Source organism: Myxine glutinosa, chromosome 12 (assembly GCF_964187855.1).
Source record: "Myxine glutinosa chromosome 12, kmMyxGlut1.1, whole genome shotgun sequence".
Taxonomy (NCBI): Eukaryota; Metazoa; Chordata; class Myxini; order Myxiniformes; family Myxinidae; genus Myxine; species Myxine glutinosa.
The window spans coordinates 10,769,214-10,785,700 of record NC_136272.1 but is presented as its reverse complement, the minus strand read 5'-3'; the positions used below and the strand labels follow the sequence as shown (position 1 = coordinate 10,785,700).

Sequence of the window (16,487 nt, the reverse complement as noted above, 5' to 3'; positions counted from 1 at the left end):
GACGCCCGGTTTAACGTCCATCTGAGGGAGGGCACACGTATTGATGAATCAACCTGCCTGTGAAATACCAGAATGACAGTTTATAGCTGTGTCGGGATTCAAAGCCAAGCGAGTGTGGTTACCTCTAGGCCATCCTGTCATCTCAATCACATCTTACTATAATTCACCAAATGTCTGTCTGTCTGTTCCCAGGTACCGCAAAAACGGCTGAACCGATCGCAACGAAATTTTGGGTGGGTAATCCTGGGACCCCCTGGAGTAAAATAGGCTATATTGTTTGTTCCGATTTTTTTCCAATTTTTCCAATTTTTCCAAACACGATGGAATCATATTTACCGATATGAACAGTGACGTGGCTTTTATTGAAATTCTACAAATACTGTTTAGATTTTGATGATTTGTGTTTGATATGATTTAACCGATGTTTATATAAATCGTTAAAAATAAAAAACCCCTTCAATTTCTGATATTTTGCCTTGTCATTTGGGCCTCCCAATTGAAGCCCCGCCCATAGGGCGGGTACCGTTGCTAGTCATGAACATGCATCCTCTGGTTCAAATACGTGTAACCTAAAAAATATTTCAAAATGTGACACGATAAGCCAAGAAAAGCCAATATTTATTTTTGATACACAAATACAGTAACATAGAGCAGCACTTGGTAGAGAGCGCACCTCCGCCAGGCTGAACAGTTTACGTTTTGTATCCACGCAGAGGCCAGATCTGGATTCGGACCTGAACCAAAATGTAATCACCTTGTTCATGTCACATACCCAACTCATCAACCTAGTTTTATCATAACTAGTCCACAACTTTTTGAAATATTGTGATACATATCGATTTTAACCCTTTCTATCACTCAATGGTGAAGAATTACTGAAAAAATTCTCGGATCCAGATCTTCACCAAAATGGAATCAATTCCTCCTCGTCACACACCCAACCTGTCCACTAAGTTTGGTCTGAATCCGTCCATAACTTTTGGACATATCCTCTTTACAGACAAAGCCATAGACAGACAAGCAGGGGTGAAAACATAACCTCCGTCCACCTTTGGTGGCACAGGTAATAAAAAATTATATTTTCCAATCAAATTTGCTTATTAATTGAAAAATTCACCAAGTACGTGTTTCTTGGACTATTATGGGTATTAGGGCGGCACTAAAAACCGAATGTTTCATAATTTTAGGTCGTAGGGTCTGGTTTTGTTTGATCCCAGGAGACAAGTCTTGGTAAACTTTCCGCGTGATCAAATCATATTTAGAGGTTGCTCATGGTCTCTAAAGTTTCTCTACTGGTGGTCAACCCAACACGCGCGGTCTAACTCACTCGGCCACCACGCTCCCTAATAATAATAATAATAATAATAACAGTAATAATAATAGGGTACGTTTTTGTTCTTTCCTTTTCATCTTAACCCATTAAAGCCCAATGGCAACAATAGGTTTTTTTAATTCGCTTTTATTTTTTCTGTACCCAGAATTTTGTTCTTTTGTTTTGTTAAGTGAAATATATACAATTATACATATATACCGGCGGTGAGCAACCCCTAAATATTATACGATTTGCATAAAATTTTACGCGTGTGATTTCTAAATGGAACCACTTTGAATGGTAAGACCATAGTTTTCATGTGTTTGAAATTTTACCCCTATTTTAGTGCCACCCTAATGGTATGTTTGGGGAACCTCAAATACTCCTTCCTTATTTATACATGAATAACAAATTGATTCATAAATGTGTTGTACATAAAATGTCAAATGTTATTGATTTGGCCAAACCGCATTTTGTTTTCCAAGGATATTCAACCACAAGGTTTGGCTTTTTCAAAATTCTTCCATACACTGCATCACTGTCTATGTGTATATACATCACTGTGTGTGTGTGTGTGTGTGTGTGTGTGTGTGTGTGTGTGTGTGTGTGTGTGTGTATTTATACTTGCTCTTGGGTGAAATGATGGAAAACAGGTCAAACTACCATGCATTTCATCTGCATGCAATATTGCATTGTCACAACCTCAATTCCTTCCATTGTTTGATTGTTTTGGACCATTATATTCTCCCCGAGCCCATGAATGCTGACTTCCAGCTGCTAGGTTCAATTAAACTACCGTCAGTGTGCCCGTCTTGCTGTGTAACTCCCATAGTGCACTGGGAGTGATATGCCACCTCTTGAGCTGTTGGTACTTCAACCAGAGGGTGACACGACAAGTGGTGGAAGACACGTTCTGGATTGATCGGTCGACTTTTGGTGAAATTCTTTTCCCGTGCTTGTCCGAGCCTTGGAGGGTGCGGAGGGGGTCGGGGAGGTTAGGTGGAGGAGGAAGGTTGACAGAGAATATTGGTTGAAATTCCTTTACCTGCACAAGGCGACAAAATTAATGACGTCAACCACTAAAGTTGCATGTGTTGTGTTTTTTGTTGCACTGAGATGGCAAAATAACAACAGCAGCAAACTCCCTCCAAGCCTTTCAGATGGTGGGTTGCCATTATCTAATTAAACTCCCCATAACGAGCTTTACTGCTCTCACTCAGCTTGTCCATCTACTCGTCCCACACATATCACCAGCAGATTTCTTGCTGTGGCACATCAGCTGAGGTTTCTCTATCTCCCAAACCCTTATAATCAACATCTTCCTTGTATGTGTGTGTGTGTGTGTGTGTGTGTGTGTGTGTGTGTGTGTGTGTGTGTGTGTGTGTGTGTGTGTGTGTGTGTGTGTGTGTGTGTGTCGTTGATTGTTATCTCCATATGCGGGTTTTAGAAAGTGGAACGGAGTCCTCCCAGGTCTCAAAGTATCCACCTCCGTTTTAGTAAAGGAATCATGATTCATGGACCAACTTGTGAAGATTTATTATTCTCAAAGTTTTGTTGCAAGAGCTCATCGTAATATTCCCAGGGATGTTTTTTTATGATCTCCACGAGGTTCTTGTGCACCATTCCCATTGCTCCAATTTTTGCTCTCTTCAGCTTCCAGGATCTTTTCACTTCATTCTTGAGGTCTTGGTATTTGGTCACTTTCTTGATTTCTGCATTATTTAGGCCAAAATCGCTGGGAACTGACACCTCAATCAGCAATGCTGTCTTTTCCTTGTTGTACCTAATTACTATATCTGGTTACAATGCATTGTTTTCTATGTTCACGCTTGATGGAATCATCAGGCTGTATGCGAATGTCACTTCCTTGTTTTCAATGATGGCCTTTGGTTCATGTTTCCATGAGATGAGTTTTGTGGAACTGAGATATTGAGATTTTTGCAGATGTTCCAGCGGATTACTCTACATACCTTGTTGTGTCTTTGTGTGTACAGCTGCTCTGACATGAGCTTTTTACATCCTGATAGGTGACTCGTGCTTTCTGTTTCTACCTTGCAGAACATACACTTGTCCGATTGACTCAGATCCGCCATCTTCTTAAAGCCATTTGTGTAGTGTCCTTGGTCTTGTGATTCGTTCTCCATCCCAGTTGAGCTAACTTCTTCTGAGCCATTCCAATGAGCCTTCTTTGTCTATGCCCAATTTGTCCAACTTTTTTTTTTTTTTACATCTTCTGGCTCTTTTTGTTCTCCCAGTTGGCGGTGTATAGCTGTTGATAATTCGCTTTATATATTTCTTTTGTCTTTATTGTAATCATTGGGGCTGTATTTATTGTTATTTCAGCGTCATGTGTGGAAACTTCCATTTGCACCTATTTTTGGAAGTTTTTTTGCTCGTTGGATTCGGGATAACTCTTCTGGTTTGCTGTGTAGCGTGTTTGCATACAAATTGGATTCGGTAGTCTGTTATGAACTTTTCATGTACTTGAGTAATCCTACGGTTGTCATTCTGTGCACTTGATCGAGTTCCATCAGGCCACTACCTCGTCTCGGCAGGTACATTCTCGGGATGCATTGAGTTTTGTCAAACATTTTGTGGATGGAGAGGAGCTTCCTTATTTTGATATCTGGTTTGTTGATTTCCACTTCTGGTCAGTTTATTATTCCACAGCTGTATTGGAACACTCGTACTGCTAGTTGTTTTATGGCTTTGATTTTCTTTCCTTGGAGAAAGGTGTGTTTTCAGAATCAGCCTCGTTCTATGCAGGTATTCTTTGGAAATTGTTTTGCGAATTTATTTGTGACACGTTTGGTGGTTCTTTTCTTTGCTTGCACGATGGGAGGTATTTGTATTTGTAAGATGCTTCATTTTCTAGTTCCTTTATTGTTGTATTTAGATCAATTTCATGTTATCTGTTTTTCTTGGTTTACCTTGCAATATTTAATCGTTTGGTACAACAAGTTTAAAACCATCCATGTACAGTGGATATGTCACCTGTTTGTCTCTTTGGACGTTCTCTTATTTGACAACATGGTGTATCAATGTCCTTGCTCATTAATGAGGTTGTTCAGTGGGTCCAGTGCCAGGCAAACCAGCGAAAGGCCGTCACCCTGGAAGATCCCGCGTCGTATCTTCACTCCTGGTATTTCGATCCTTCCTTCCGAGTGCTGTATTCCAAAGCTTCATTTCTTTCTCTATCAGTTTGATTATTTGTGAGTTAATCTTTTATATTTGCATGCATTTTATCATCCATGAATGTGGAACACTATCAAAAGCTTTTTTTATAGTCTATCCATGCTGCGGACAGTTTCGTTCTACTTCTGTCACAGTTTTAAAGTATGGCCTTGTTTAGTAGTAGGTGGTCTATTGTTCTATAGTATTCTCTCCTACATCCCTTCTGTTCTACCTTGAGGCCATGTTGCGTCAGGTGGTTGTACAAAATTTCTGTGATGAGTCCCATTAGAAATTTGTATGTTGTTAGTAGACATGTTGTTGATCTATAATTGTGAGGTTGTTGTGTGTGGTTTTTGCATGTGCGTGTACCTTGTGATTTGCTTGTTGGCATGACACTCCTGTCTAATCCCTTGAGCAACGTTCTCATCCTGAAGGGTCAATTGTGGTACTTCCATTCGGTCTTCATGTTTCACCTGCAGATTAGATGGAGATTTTCGCCAAATAAGCTACCAAGCTTTTAACAATGAGTTGGAAAAATGGTGGAGGGAACAAGAAAGAGTGTGTTCCACATCTTGTCTCGTGCGATTAGCAACATGGACACCAACCTACCATATCTTCTCGCACTTCATTTTCTCCTCCATCCTTTCTCGAAAGAAAGACATCGTCAGCTTCTGCGGTGAAGGGTGGATTGTGGCACAGGTTCTGTGGTACCTGAATGTCCTTGGGAGGCGATGGATTCTGCCAGGTGTTCTTGGAAGAAATATCCCACAGCTTGACCTGCCCAAAGGTTCCTGTGTAGCAACAGGAGGAAGGTGATGGAGAAAACAGAGGAGACAGACAAATAACAAAGATTGAAGCTGAAGAGCAGCTACTTTCAAAAGTAACTAGAATGGCACTAGGTAGACTGCATACCTCCGCCAGGCTGAACAGTTTATGTTTTGTATCCCACTGATAGGCCGGATCTGGATTTGTACCTGAACCAAAATCAAATCGGCTTGTTGTTGTCACCCAACCAACTCATTCACCTAGTTTTGTTACAAGTCATTCATAACGTATTTAAATATCATGTTATATATCGCTTTTCGCCCGATCTCTCAATGGTGAAGAATCACTTAAAAAATTAAATAATTCTCGTATCCCAATCCATATTCAGATCTTCACCAAAATCGAATCGATTAGTCCTTGTCACACACACAACCTGTGCATGAAGTTTCGTCCAAGTGCGTGCACAACTGTTTGAGATATCCTGCTATGTATCGTTTTTGGCCATATCTCTCAATGGCGAAGAATCACTTAAAAATTCTACTAGCCGGATCCGAATCCGAATCTTCACCACAACCTAACCATTTCGTCCTTGTCACATACACTACCTCTCTGCCAAATTTCGTACAAATCCGTCCACAACTTTTTGAGATATTTTGTTCACAGACAGACAGACAGACAGACAAACAGACAGGGGTGAAAACATAACCTCCATGTACCTTCGGTGGCGGAGGTAACAACATTTTTCGATTAAATAAAAAAAAAGACAAAAGAAGCTGATCTTAATTAGTACAAACTGTAATTTAAAATCATTTCCAAACTATAACTTGTACAATGGATGAAATTAACATGACAGTGCACTAACAAGCATGGGAAGGAAGGAGAAACTAACATTTCAGGTATTAACCATTTGTCGCAAAAGAGGGTTAACGTCCGAAACGTAAGCTTGTCTTTTGTTATCATGGCGGTTAACGTACCTCAACCTCATGTTAATACCATCCATTGGTCTACCTGTCTGCAGAAGCAGATCAACACTAGCCTTCACCAGCAAGACTAGCTCTTCTTCCTATAACTTGGACTATCAATGAAAAGGTTATCCCATCTCAAAAATTGGTGTTTTGTTAGTGTTTTCCCATTTCTATTTTGGTCCCTTACTCTTCGCTCTTCCACGAGCCTCGATCATGTATGCAAAAAGAAGAAGAAGAAGAATGTCATGAGAAAAACACGACAGAGTTAGAAGAAGAAAAAACCCAACAGTACATGTGTTGTGGTGAGTTGGTATGAGACTGAGGTTATCATTATCAGGGAACGAACCTTCGTGTGTCCCACTCCCCAGACCCTCGCGCCCCCTGATCCCATATTTCTCACCCACTAACTCTCCAGATGTGCTCCACAGCCTCACGTTGCAGTCGAGTGACGTCGTCGACACCAAATTGTATTCAGAAATCACCACCAGACTTCAGGATCAACAACAAGGAAAAAGGGTCAGGATGACGGACAAGGAAAGGACATTGATGGGGTGGACATGTTTCATGCCCTATAAAAGGGTCTTCCATGAGCGAGTTGTGTTTTACCAAAATGCTAAAGCGACACGGTTATTCTCCCGAGACCAACTCAGATTTTGTGCTCCGACTCTTTAAACGCATTTCCTTAATACCGTTACCTTCAAACTTACAAACTCTTTTCTTCCGCCTCTGGAACAAACTCCCTCACTCTCTTCAATCCCACTCCTCCCTCCAGGTCTTTAAAACACCTGTTCACCACCATCTCTTATCTTCCCCCATCCAAAACCTTCATCTTTTCTACCCCCACTAATTCACCCCAGATCCACTTTTTTAAAATTCAAACTTCTTTCCTGGAAGTCCAAGCAGTGTCCATGTGTTTTTTTTAACCTCTCCCACCCCCTCCCATCTTCCCATGCCTCCTCCCCCCAAGCCCTCTCCCTCCCACAGATCTCCCGATGTCCCTGCTCTCCATCTTGTTCTCCCGCTCCCTTTATCATGTGTTTTATGTGTCAGTTTGTCTTTTTGTGATCAGTTAGCTCTTACACGAACCTCCATCTTGTATCCAAAAAAACCCAAAACTTTTTGGGATCCCGCTTCCGTTACCTCACCACTAGGCCACACCGCAGCCTCCAATTGTTTATAGAACTAGCATCAGTGTTTTATCACAACAACCAACCAGGTATACCAAATCTTTCATTGCTAGAGACAAGAGTACGCCGTTTCGTGTATAATTAAGAGCAATGTTAAAAAACGAGCAAAATCGGTACCTTGTTATGCTGGCCAGGTGAGCCCTCCAGTGGGTAACATCTACGGGTAAGGTATGGTTAGTTACAATACAACGGAAGCGGCAGCAAACTCACATCAATATCGATTCAACTAATATACGAGTTCCATTACGAGGATCTTCGACACAGGAAGAGACCGTTTGACCCATCAGAGCCTGCGCCATTATTACCAGCATATGGTTGTTGTCCCTGCTCTATCCTCCCAAATGTTGATCGTCAAGCAAGGAAGCAGCACGGACCATTTTTGAAGTCTTTTTGGTATACAAAGTTGTGGTTCGTGGAGGAGTTGAACATATAACAGGCCAGGACTTCACAGGACAACAGTAACAGTGGAAAGAGAGTGGGGAAAACAGACCAACTGCGGGGTTGAGGGACAAAATAGAAGGAGATGTTGGTGAACAGTTGTCTTGAAGACTTGGGGGGGCACGGATGAGATTTAATAGACTGTGGAAGTTGGTTCCACAGACGGAGGAAAAGAGGAACGAATAAGTGGAGGTGAGCATTGCTTCTGGATTTTGGGAATTTCACCAGAAGGAGGGATGCTGGCAGACCGTGTGCACCCTGCAGAAGCATGGCGGGAGAGAGGGACAAAGCATGGCGGGAGAGAGGATGCTAAACTAAAAAGGAGGCGGTGGGAGACAGAGACCACCGACCTGTCTGCAATGTGAAAGTGAGAGCACAACAGACTCGGCTTAATCGCAGGAGATTCCATTGATGTTGCAGGCCTTGGTTTCCAGCTGAGCAAGGTGAGGCACTAGGCCCAAGGCGAGAGAATGCAGTACTCCATCAAGCTGCGGATGAAGGCCTTGTCGGTGGATAAGACTAAGAGTTCATGTGAGCCAAGGAAGGACTTTGCATGACGGAGGATGTGGGTGACTTTGGAAGGCATCATAAAAGTGTGGTTTGCCCATGAACGATCGTATATGATAGTGAGGCCCAAAAGGTTGAGTGACTGAACTCCTTCAAGAGGGTTGTTAAGAAAGGAGATGGTAGGGTTTGGCAGGCCGTCCTTTCGGACAGATAGAGTGAAAGTGTAAGATTTGTCAAGATTCAGGCATAATCCGAGTATTTGATCAGCTTGTGATTCCATCAAGGTCTGAAGAGAGGGGAGAGGCCGCAGCCTGATGAGGGATGTCACGGCACAGGGTGGGGCCATCAGCAAATCGATGAAGTGGATTTTCTTTTCTAGTCAGAGAGATCATTGATGAATATCAGGAATATGAATGGGCCCAGGACACTGCCTTGGGACATTCCATCCTTGATAGGAAGATGAGAAGAAAGGGTTCCGTTGAGAGCCACATGTTGGCTACGACTGTAGAGGAAGTTAGTAAACCAAGAGTGGAGTTGGCCTTGGATTCCATAGGCAGAGAGTTTGGAGAGCAAGGCGGGGGATGCCAGACTGTATCGAAAGCTCAAGATATGTCCAGAGAGACGGCCCTGATCTCAAGTCTGGCATTGAGGGCCTCCATCCAATGTTGGGTGAGTAGAAGTCGCATGTCCAAGGTGGAGTGACCTGGTCTGAAAACACATTGGTGATCTGAGATGAGGACGTGGAGAAAAGGAAGGATTTTATGTCTACTGTGAATCTGTGATCAGGGATTTCTTGACCTTCCTGATGATTGAAAGTAAGCCGATGGGTCTAGGTCTGCAGGTAAGGCCGTAAGGAGATCGGTTTTTGTCTTTGATACAACATGGCTGAGATTCTAACTAGCGACCAGAGTCGGAGCGGACGGTCTAACCATTACAACACCGAGGCTGGTGATGGATAAAGATTTTATGGTTACAACCAGACAATATTCTCAGAATTGAGGGGACTATCATCTTCAAACTGAACTGTGAGCAAATTAAATAATTGGTCTTTCCATATTGAATACCACGCACCTTCAGGAGGGTTGGATTCCGGACCCTCGTATGCATACCCCATGATGTTCCAGCTGTACATGGATCCTGCGACGTTGGCTGCAAATATTGTGTGGTCATCAGACGTCACGCCCAGGCAAGTGATGTACTTCTTCTTCGAGCCCTACCACGACGTAGAAATGTATCAACAAGCACAATCCATCTTAGTGTGGGCACCATGCAATGGGACCTCCTCTGCCTGTCTCCTACTCACCACCTGAAAATCAGCAAACAGCCTTCCGCCTTCTGAGATGTTCCAGATTCGTATGCGATCTACAAAGCACAACAAGGTGATGCATGCTCACCTTCACGCAGGTGTATTGAAGATAAACGAGCATAACATCTATTCCACTGTGTGCAAACGTAAAGAGAGGTTATCCAGACCCATCAATATAAGCTTCATTTTCGAGTATTTTGGTGACAGAGTTGCTTAAGGTGGAAAACAGACAAAATCAGAGAATTTATTTTGATATATCTCGGAATTAGAGGAGAAAAACATCATTTAAGAATAAGAATAAAAGCTTTAATGCAGTAAAACAGAAAAAGTCTTTCCCAAAAAAATTCCCCCAAAAATTCCTGGATCCGGAATAATATCCTGAGCTTCACCAAAAATTAATCAATTCTTCCTTATCCCAAGGGCAATCATCCCACCAACTTTCATCCAAATCCGTTCAGAACTTTTCCAGATATCTTGTTCACAAACACGAACATACGAACACACACGGACGGACACGATCGAATGCGTTACTCCCTGGCGGGAGTAATAACCTTATCATTGCACAGTGATCGATCTCAGGGGTGTTATCTTTACCTTGACTGCTTGCAAGCAAGACACCTGCGGTTGACTGGTCTCTCATGCGGCTTTTCAAGAACACCATGGTTCTCACACTTATATCTTCACCACCTTAAAAAGGTAAATGGGGAGAAAAAAAGCATTTTTTTTTAATATACATATACGTATACATATATATATATATATATATATGGCATGTAGTACAGTGTATGTTGCTCTGTGAATCAATAATTCATACATATAAATACACAAGTGTAGGCGCATGGAGGATACAAACAAGGCAGCAAGTTTACGTGCAGCAGGTTTACGGACCGACACAATGGGGCAGAGATAGGGGGTGGGGGGGGGGTGGGGGGGATAAAATGCATGGGTTGAACATCAAATTATTTTTTATTTTCATTAAAATCTTTTTTCATTAAAATTATTCATTAAAAAAAAAAAATTCAAAAAAAAAATTCAAAAAAACATTTCATTAAAATCTAAAATAAAAGTTTTAAAATATATTTTCGAAATTATGCCCTCAGCCAATGATGATGCCCTCAGCCCTCAGCTCACCCGCAGCTCACCCAATGATGCTCACCCACATTCATGTGCTGTGGGCGTTTTTTGTGCCGCTGATGCAGTGCCCTTTGCTGGTTAGGGGAGGAATCTTTAACTTGCTCAGGGTGCTGGTGATAGCTCATCTACTCTTCATGAAGGACACCGTGCGATATTAATTAACTTCCATCAACAAAGACTGGCAGTGGTTTCCTGTTTAACGTCTGGTCTTCATCAATGATCTCTCTGACTCTCTTGAAAATCCTCTCTATCTCTTTGCTGATGACTCTACTCTCTGTCTCTCCATTCTTCATCCCTCAGATCGGCAGTCTGCAGCCTCCTCACTCTCTGCAGACCTGGACAAAATCACAGAATGGGCAAACAAGTGGAACATGTCTTTAAATCCTGATAAATCTCACACTCTTACGATGTCTCTCCGAAAAGACCGACTGGACAACCCTCCCATCCACTTTCTGAATAATCCTCTCCAAGAAGTTCTGTCTCTCAAGCTTTTGGGTCTCACTATCTGCCATGATCTTTCCTGGGAAAACCACATTTCCAAGCTGGCCTCCAAAGCCAGTCGCCGACTGCGCATCCTCCGTCGTGCGAAGTCCTTCCTTGGCACACCTGAGCTCCTCACCACATACAAGGCTTTCATCCGCAGCTCTATGGAATACTGTTCTCCCCTCTGGACTGGTGCTCCTGCCTCACACCTAGCTCGTCTTCACGCTGTTGAAACCAAAGCGTTCAGAATCATTGGAATCTCCCACGATGAAGCTAAATCCAAGGGCCTCTCACTCACTCACCGCAGGCAGGTTGGTGGTCTTTCCGTCTTCTACCGACTCCTCTCTGGCCTTGCCCCCCCCCCCCCAGCTCTCTCTGGGCTCTGTCCAGCAAATATTCCTCCAGGTCGCACAAGATCTGCCTGCAACCCTCTTATGGTCAAACTGCCAAAATCTAGGCTCTCTGCTCACCTTCACTCTTTCATTCCCCTTTTCTCCCGCCTCAAGAAACAAACTCCCCCACTCTCTTCAATCCCTCGCCTCCCTCCAGGTCTTTAAAACAGCTGTTCACCACCATCTCTTATCTTCCCCCATCCAAAACCTTGATCTTTTCTGTCCCCGCTATTTTCACCCCAATTCCACTTTTTTGAAATACCAACTTCTCTCCTGGAAGTCCTTGGTGTCCTTGTGTTTGATACTTCTGCCACCCTCCTCCCACCAAGCCCTCTCCCTCCCACACATCTCCCTGCTCTTAAATGTTGTGTGCTCTCAAGTGTTTGTGTGCTTCCCATTCTCTTGTCTTCCGCTCCCTCTTTTTATATATTTTGTTTGTCTGGTTGATTTGTTTGTGAAGTAAATGTCAGCTCTTTCACGAGCCTCGATTCAGTATACAAAAAAACAAACAAACCAAAAAAAAAACGTCGATCCGAGGGACAGCACACACATTGGTTTATAGCTGGGATGGGATTCAAACTCAAGATAGAAAGCTTAGAGGTGAGTGTGCGTACCTTTAGGCAATTCTGACAGCCCCTTTGTGGGTCATGATGTCATGTTTTGCCAAAAAAGTGGAAATCGAGTTAAACTACGTATGTTCGGAACAACAACGTTCTGATATTACAAAGAGGATTGAACGGTCAACTTCATATGTTCGAATATTGGAATTGTAGACGGTGGTTTACAAACCGAGCCTCAAGGGCGGTGTACAGTAGTGTTTTTTTTTTTTTAATAATAATAAATACAAGGTGAAGGGAGGTAAAATTCGCTGCACATGATGTGCAACGTGCGCAGAGTAAAACAAGTGTTCATTTACGTCTGTAGGATGTCTAACAAATAAAGATACAAGCACAACTGGCACTAGGCCGAGGCTTCAGACTGACACACTCAGGAGGCTGCACCGTCAAATAAACTGTTCCCCCTTCATATTTGACCGGCTTTTCACTATATTATTATAAATAAATAAAACCCCCAAAACTGCTACAACTTTATTGTTACCTGTAACGGAATTGCGATTTTTTATTAAACATCATTGCCGGTCCTTGTTCACACAAAGTTGAAAACCTCGCAAGTCAGACATTTCCCTTCCACCTGCACATTTTGTAGTTTGAAGGTGAATCATTTATTCATTTGCAGCGAATGAGTTATTGCAAATTAATGCTCAAAGTCTTCCTCTCAATGTGCAAGTAATCCTTAAATCCATTAATCCCACAACTAATTACACACCTATTTTACTTAAAGATTACCGGTACTGCGTTTTTTTTTGTCCATCCTTCCCTCTCCTCTCTATCCCTGTTCTTCCTGCTCCCCCTCTCTCTCCCACTCCTTCTCCCTTTCTCTTTCTCTCTGTTCTTCCCGCTCCCCCTCTCTCTCTTTCTCCACCCTCTCTTTCCCGCTCCCCCTCTCTCTATCTCTCCTTCTCCCTCTCTCCATCCTCTCTATCCCTGTCCTTCTCGCTCCCCCTCTCTCTATCTCTCTCCTCTCTCTATCTCTCTCCTCTCTCTATCTCTCTCCTCACTATCCCTGTCCTTCCCGCTCCCCCTCTCTCTATCTCTCCTTCTCCCTCTCTCTTTCTCTTTCTCCATCCTCTCTATCCCTGTCCTTCTCGCTCCCCCTCTCTCTATCTCTCTCCTCTCTCTATCTCTCTCCTCTCTCTATCTCTCTCCTCACTATCCCTATCCTTCCCGCTCCCCCTCTCTATCTCTCCTTCTCCCTCTCTCTTTCTCTTTCTCCATCCTCTCTATCCCTGTCCTTCTCACTCCCCCTCTCTCTATCTCTCCTTCTCCCTTTATCTTTCTCCATCCTCTCAATCCCTGTCCTTCCCGCTCCCCCTCTATCTCTCCTTCTCCCTCTCTCTTTCTCCATCCTCTCTATCCCTGTCCTTCCCACTCCCCGTCTCTCTATCTCTCCTTCTCCCGTTCTCCATCCTTCCCACTCCCCGTCTCTCTATCTCTCCTTCTCCCGTTCTCCATCCTCTCTATCCCTGTCCTTCTCACTCCCCCTCTCTCTTTCTCCCTTTCTCCATCCTCTCTATCCCTGTCCTTCCCACTCCCCCTCTCTCTATCTCTGCTTCTCCCTTTCTCTCTCCTCTCTATCCCTGTCCTTCCCACTCCCCCTCTCTCTATCTCTCCTTCTCCCTTTCTCTTTCTCTCTGTTCTTCCCACTCCCCCTCTCTCTCTTTCTCCACCCTCTCTTTCACGCTCCCCCTCTCTCTATCTCTCCTTCTCCCTCTCTCTTTCTCCATCCTCTCTATCCCTGTCCTTCTCGCTCCCCCTCTCTCTACCTCTCTCCTCTCTATCCCTGTCCTTCTCGCTCCCCCTCTCTCTACCTCTCTCCTCTCTATCCCTATCCTTCCCACTCCCCCTCTCACTATCTCTCCTTCTCCCTTTCTCTTTCTCTATCCTCTCTATCCCTGTTCTTCCTGCTCCCCCTCTATCTCTCCTTCTCCCTTTCTCCATCCTCTCTATCCCTGTCCTTCCCGCTCCCCCTCTCTATCTCTCCTTCTCCCTCTCTCTTTCTCTTTCTCCATCCTCTCTATCCCTGTCCTTCTCACTTCCCCTCTCTCTATCTCTCCTTCTCGCTTTATCTTTCTCCATCCTCTCAATCCCTGTCCTTCCCGCTCCCCCTCTATCTCTCCTTCTCCCTCTCTCTTTCTCCATCCTCTCTATCCCTGTCCTTCCCACTCCCCGTCTCTCTATCTCTCCTTCTCCCGTTCTCCACCCTCTCTATCTCTCCTTCTCCCGTTCTCCATCCTCTCTATCCCTGTCCTTCCCACTCCCCCTCTCTCTTTCTCCCTTTCTCCATCCTCTCTATCCCTGTCCTTCCCGCTCCCCCTCTCTCTATCTCTCCTTCTCCCTTTCTCCATCCTCTCTATCCATGTCCCTTCCCACTCCCCCTCTCTCTATCTCTCCTTCTCCCTTTCTCCAGCCTCTCTATCCCTGTCCTTCCCGCTCCCCCTCTCTCTCCCACTCCTTCTCCCTTTCTCTTTCTCTCTGTTCTTCCCACTCCCCCTCTCTCTCTTTCTCCACCCTCTCTTTCACGCTCCCCCTCTCTCTATCTCTCCTTCTCCCTCTCTCTTTCTCCATCCTCTCTATCCCTGTCCTTCTCGCTCCCCCTCTCTCTCCCTCTCTCTCCTCTCTATCCCTGTCCTTCCCACTCCCCCTCTCTCTATCTCTCCTTCTCCCTTTCTCTTTCTCTATCCTCTCTATCCCTGTCCTTCCCGCTCCCCCTCTCTCTATCTCACCTTCTCCCTTTCTCTTTCTCCATCCTCTCTAACCCTGTTCTTCCCGCTCCCCCTCTCTATCTCTCCTTCTCCCTCTCTCTTTCTCTTTCTCCATCCTTTCTATCCCTGTCCTTCCCACTACCCCTCTATCTCTCCTTCTCCCTCTCTCTTTCTCCATCTTCTCTATCCCTGTCCTTCCCACTCCCCGTCTCTCTATCTCTCCTTCTCCCTTTCTCCATCCTCTCTTTCCCTGTTCTTCCCGCCTCCCCTCTCTCTATCTCTCCTTCTCCCATTCTCCATCCTCTCTATCCCTGTCCTTCCCGCTCCCCCTCTCTCTATCTCTCCTTCTCCCTTTCTCCATCCTCTCTATCCCTGTCCTTCCCACTCCCCCTCTCTCTATCTCTCCTTCTCCCTTTCTCTTCTCCCTCCTCTCTTTCCCCCTGTTCATTCATTCCCTTGCTTGTTTTGTCCAAATACGGCCCCATTGCATCACTGCCAATCCATTACCTGTTTACCACCTGTTAGGGCTTCTCTTCCACGAGCGGACCCTCAATCCTGTATACAAAATAAATCGTAAAATAAACTTCTGTTCATTCAACATCAAGTGCATTTTACTTCTTTTTTTCTCTTTTTCTTTATTTCATCTTAATTTGGCCTTCATTAGTTAAGCACTCCAGGTCATGTATAGGATTTGTGAACCTACCACAGATGCCTATGATGGAACCAATGGGGTCGACTGATGTCTGAGGGTTTGCGAATATTTTGATGGCCATCTAGTTATTACATAGGCATGATTGTGGGTGTATCGTATCCGTACTGAACCCGGGTGGGGATGCTCGCTGCTCGCTGTCATTGTTGTCACCGCTAGGGGCGTGACTATAAGACCCGTTGCTGTGTCAGTGCTCCGAGACTTCTCCCTTGTGACATGTTACATCGGTAGCCTCGTTTATGGTACGCCTTTATAGAATAACTAGCTTGCTTGCATTGACTGATATGAATGGCTTTATGAGATGTCGCATCGTATGCTTATTGAGTATTTCTACTTACAGGAATGATGTGATGATCTAAATGCAATTAAACCAAACCGTTGGACTAAAGTTGTGTGGACCTGAATGGTTTTCCACAACACTTAATTGCATTTAAGATCTGCTGACATGGCTGGCAACAAGACGTTGACGGTGTCCATTTTCAGCGCCGACCCACAAGCCACGGACGGAGGCTTGCAACTCAAGCACTGGCTCCGACAACTGGAGCATCTCTTTGATGAGCCTCAGACCGCTCCGACGCCTGCCGCGAAGCTGGCGATATTACACTCAAGAATCGACTACCGGGTCTACCACGCGGTCGCTCAATGCACGACGTATGATCTTACCATCGCGGAGCTCAAGCGGCTTTACATAAAAGAAAAAAGCCCTGTGTATGCGCGTTATTTGCTGCAGACGCGACGGCAGCAGCCCAACGAGCCTATGGATCATTACGCCCAGGAGCTCCGGCAGCTCATG

The 16,487-nt window shown here is 44.4% G+C and overlaps 1 protein-coding gene across 1 annotated transcript in view; it reads right to left on the bottom strand.

The window, feature by feature from the left end:
• Nucleotides 1–602: 602 nt before the first annotated feature.
• The window catches only part of LOC137437274 (cilia- and flagella-associated protein 337-like), a 52,103-nt gene continuing 36,218 nt past the window's right edge, over nt 603–16,487 (bottom strand). Inside the window, exons 15-22 of the mRNA XM_078766244.1 lie at nt 10,249–10,341; nt 9,652–9,710; nt 9,420–9,561; nt 7,521–7,560; nt 6,617–6,705; nt 5,096–5,277; nt 4,856–4,959; nt 603–2,278 (exon numbers count right to left, since the gene is read on the bottom strand). Of these exons, the coding sequence (XP_078622370.1) occupies nt 2,050–2,278; nt 4,856–4,959; nt 5,096–5,277; nt 6,617–6,705; nt 7,521–7,560; nt 9,420–9,561; nt 9,652–9,710; nt 10,249–10,341 (938 nt within the window). The 3' untranslated portion in view covers nt 603–2,049. The remainder of the gene's footprint in view (nt 2,279–4,855; nt 4,960–5,095; nt 5,278–6,616; nt 6,706–7,520; nt 7,561–9,419; nt 9,562–9,651; nt 9,711–10,248; nt 10,342–16,487) is intronic.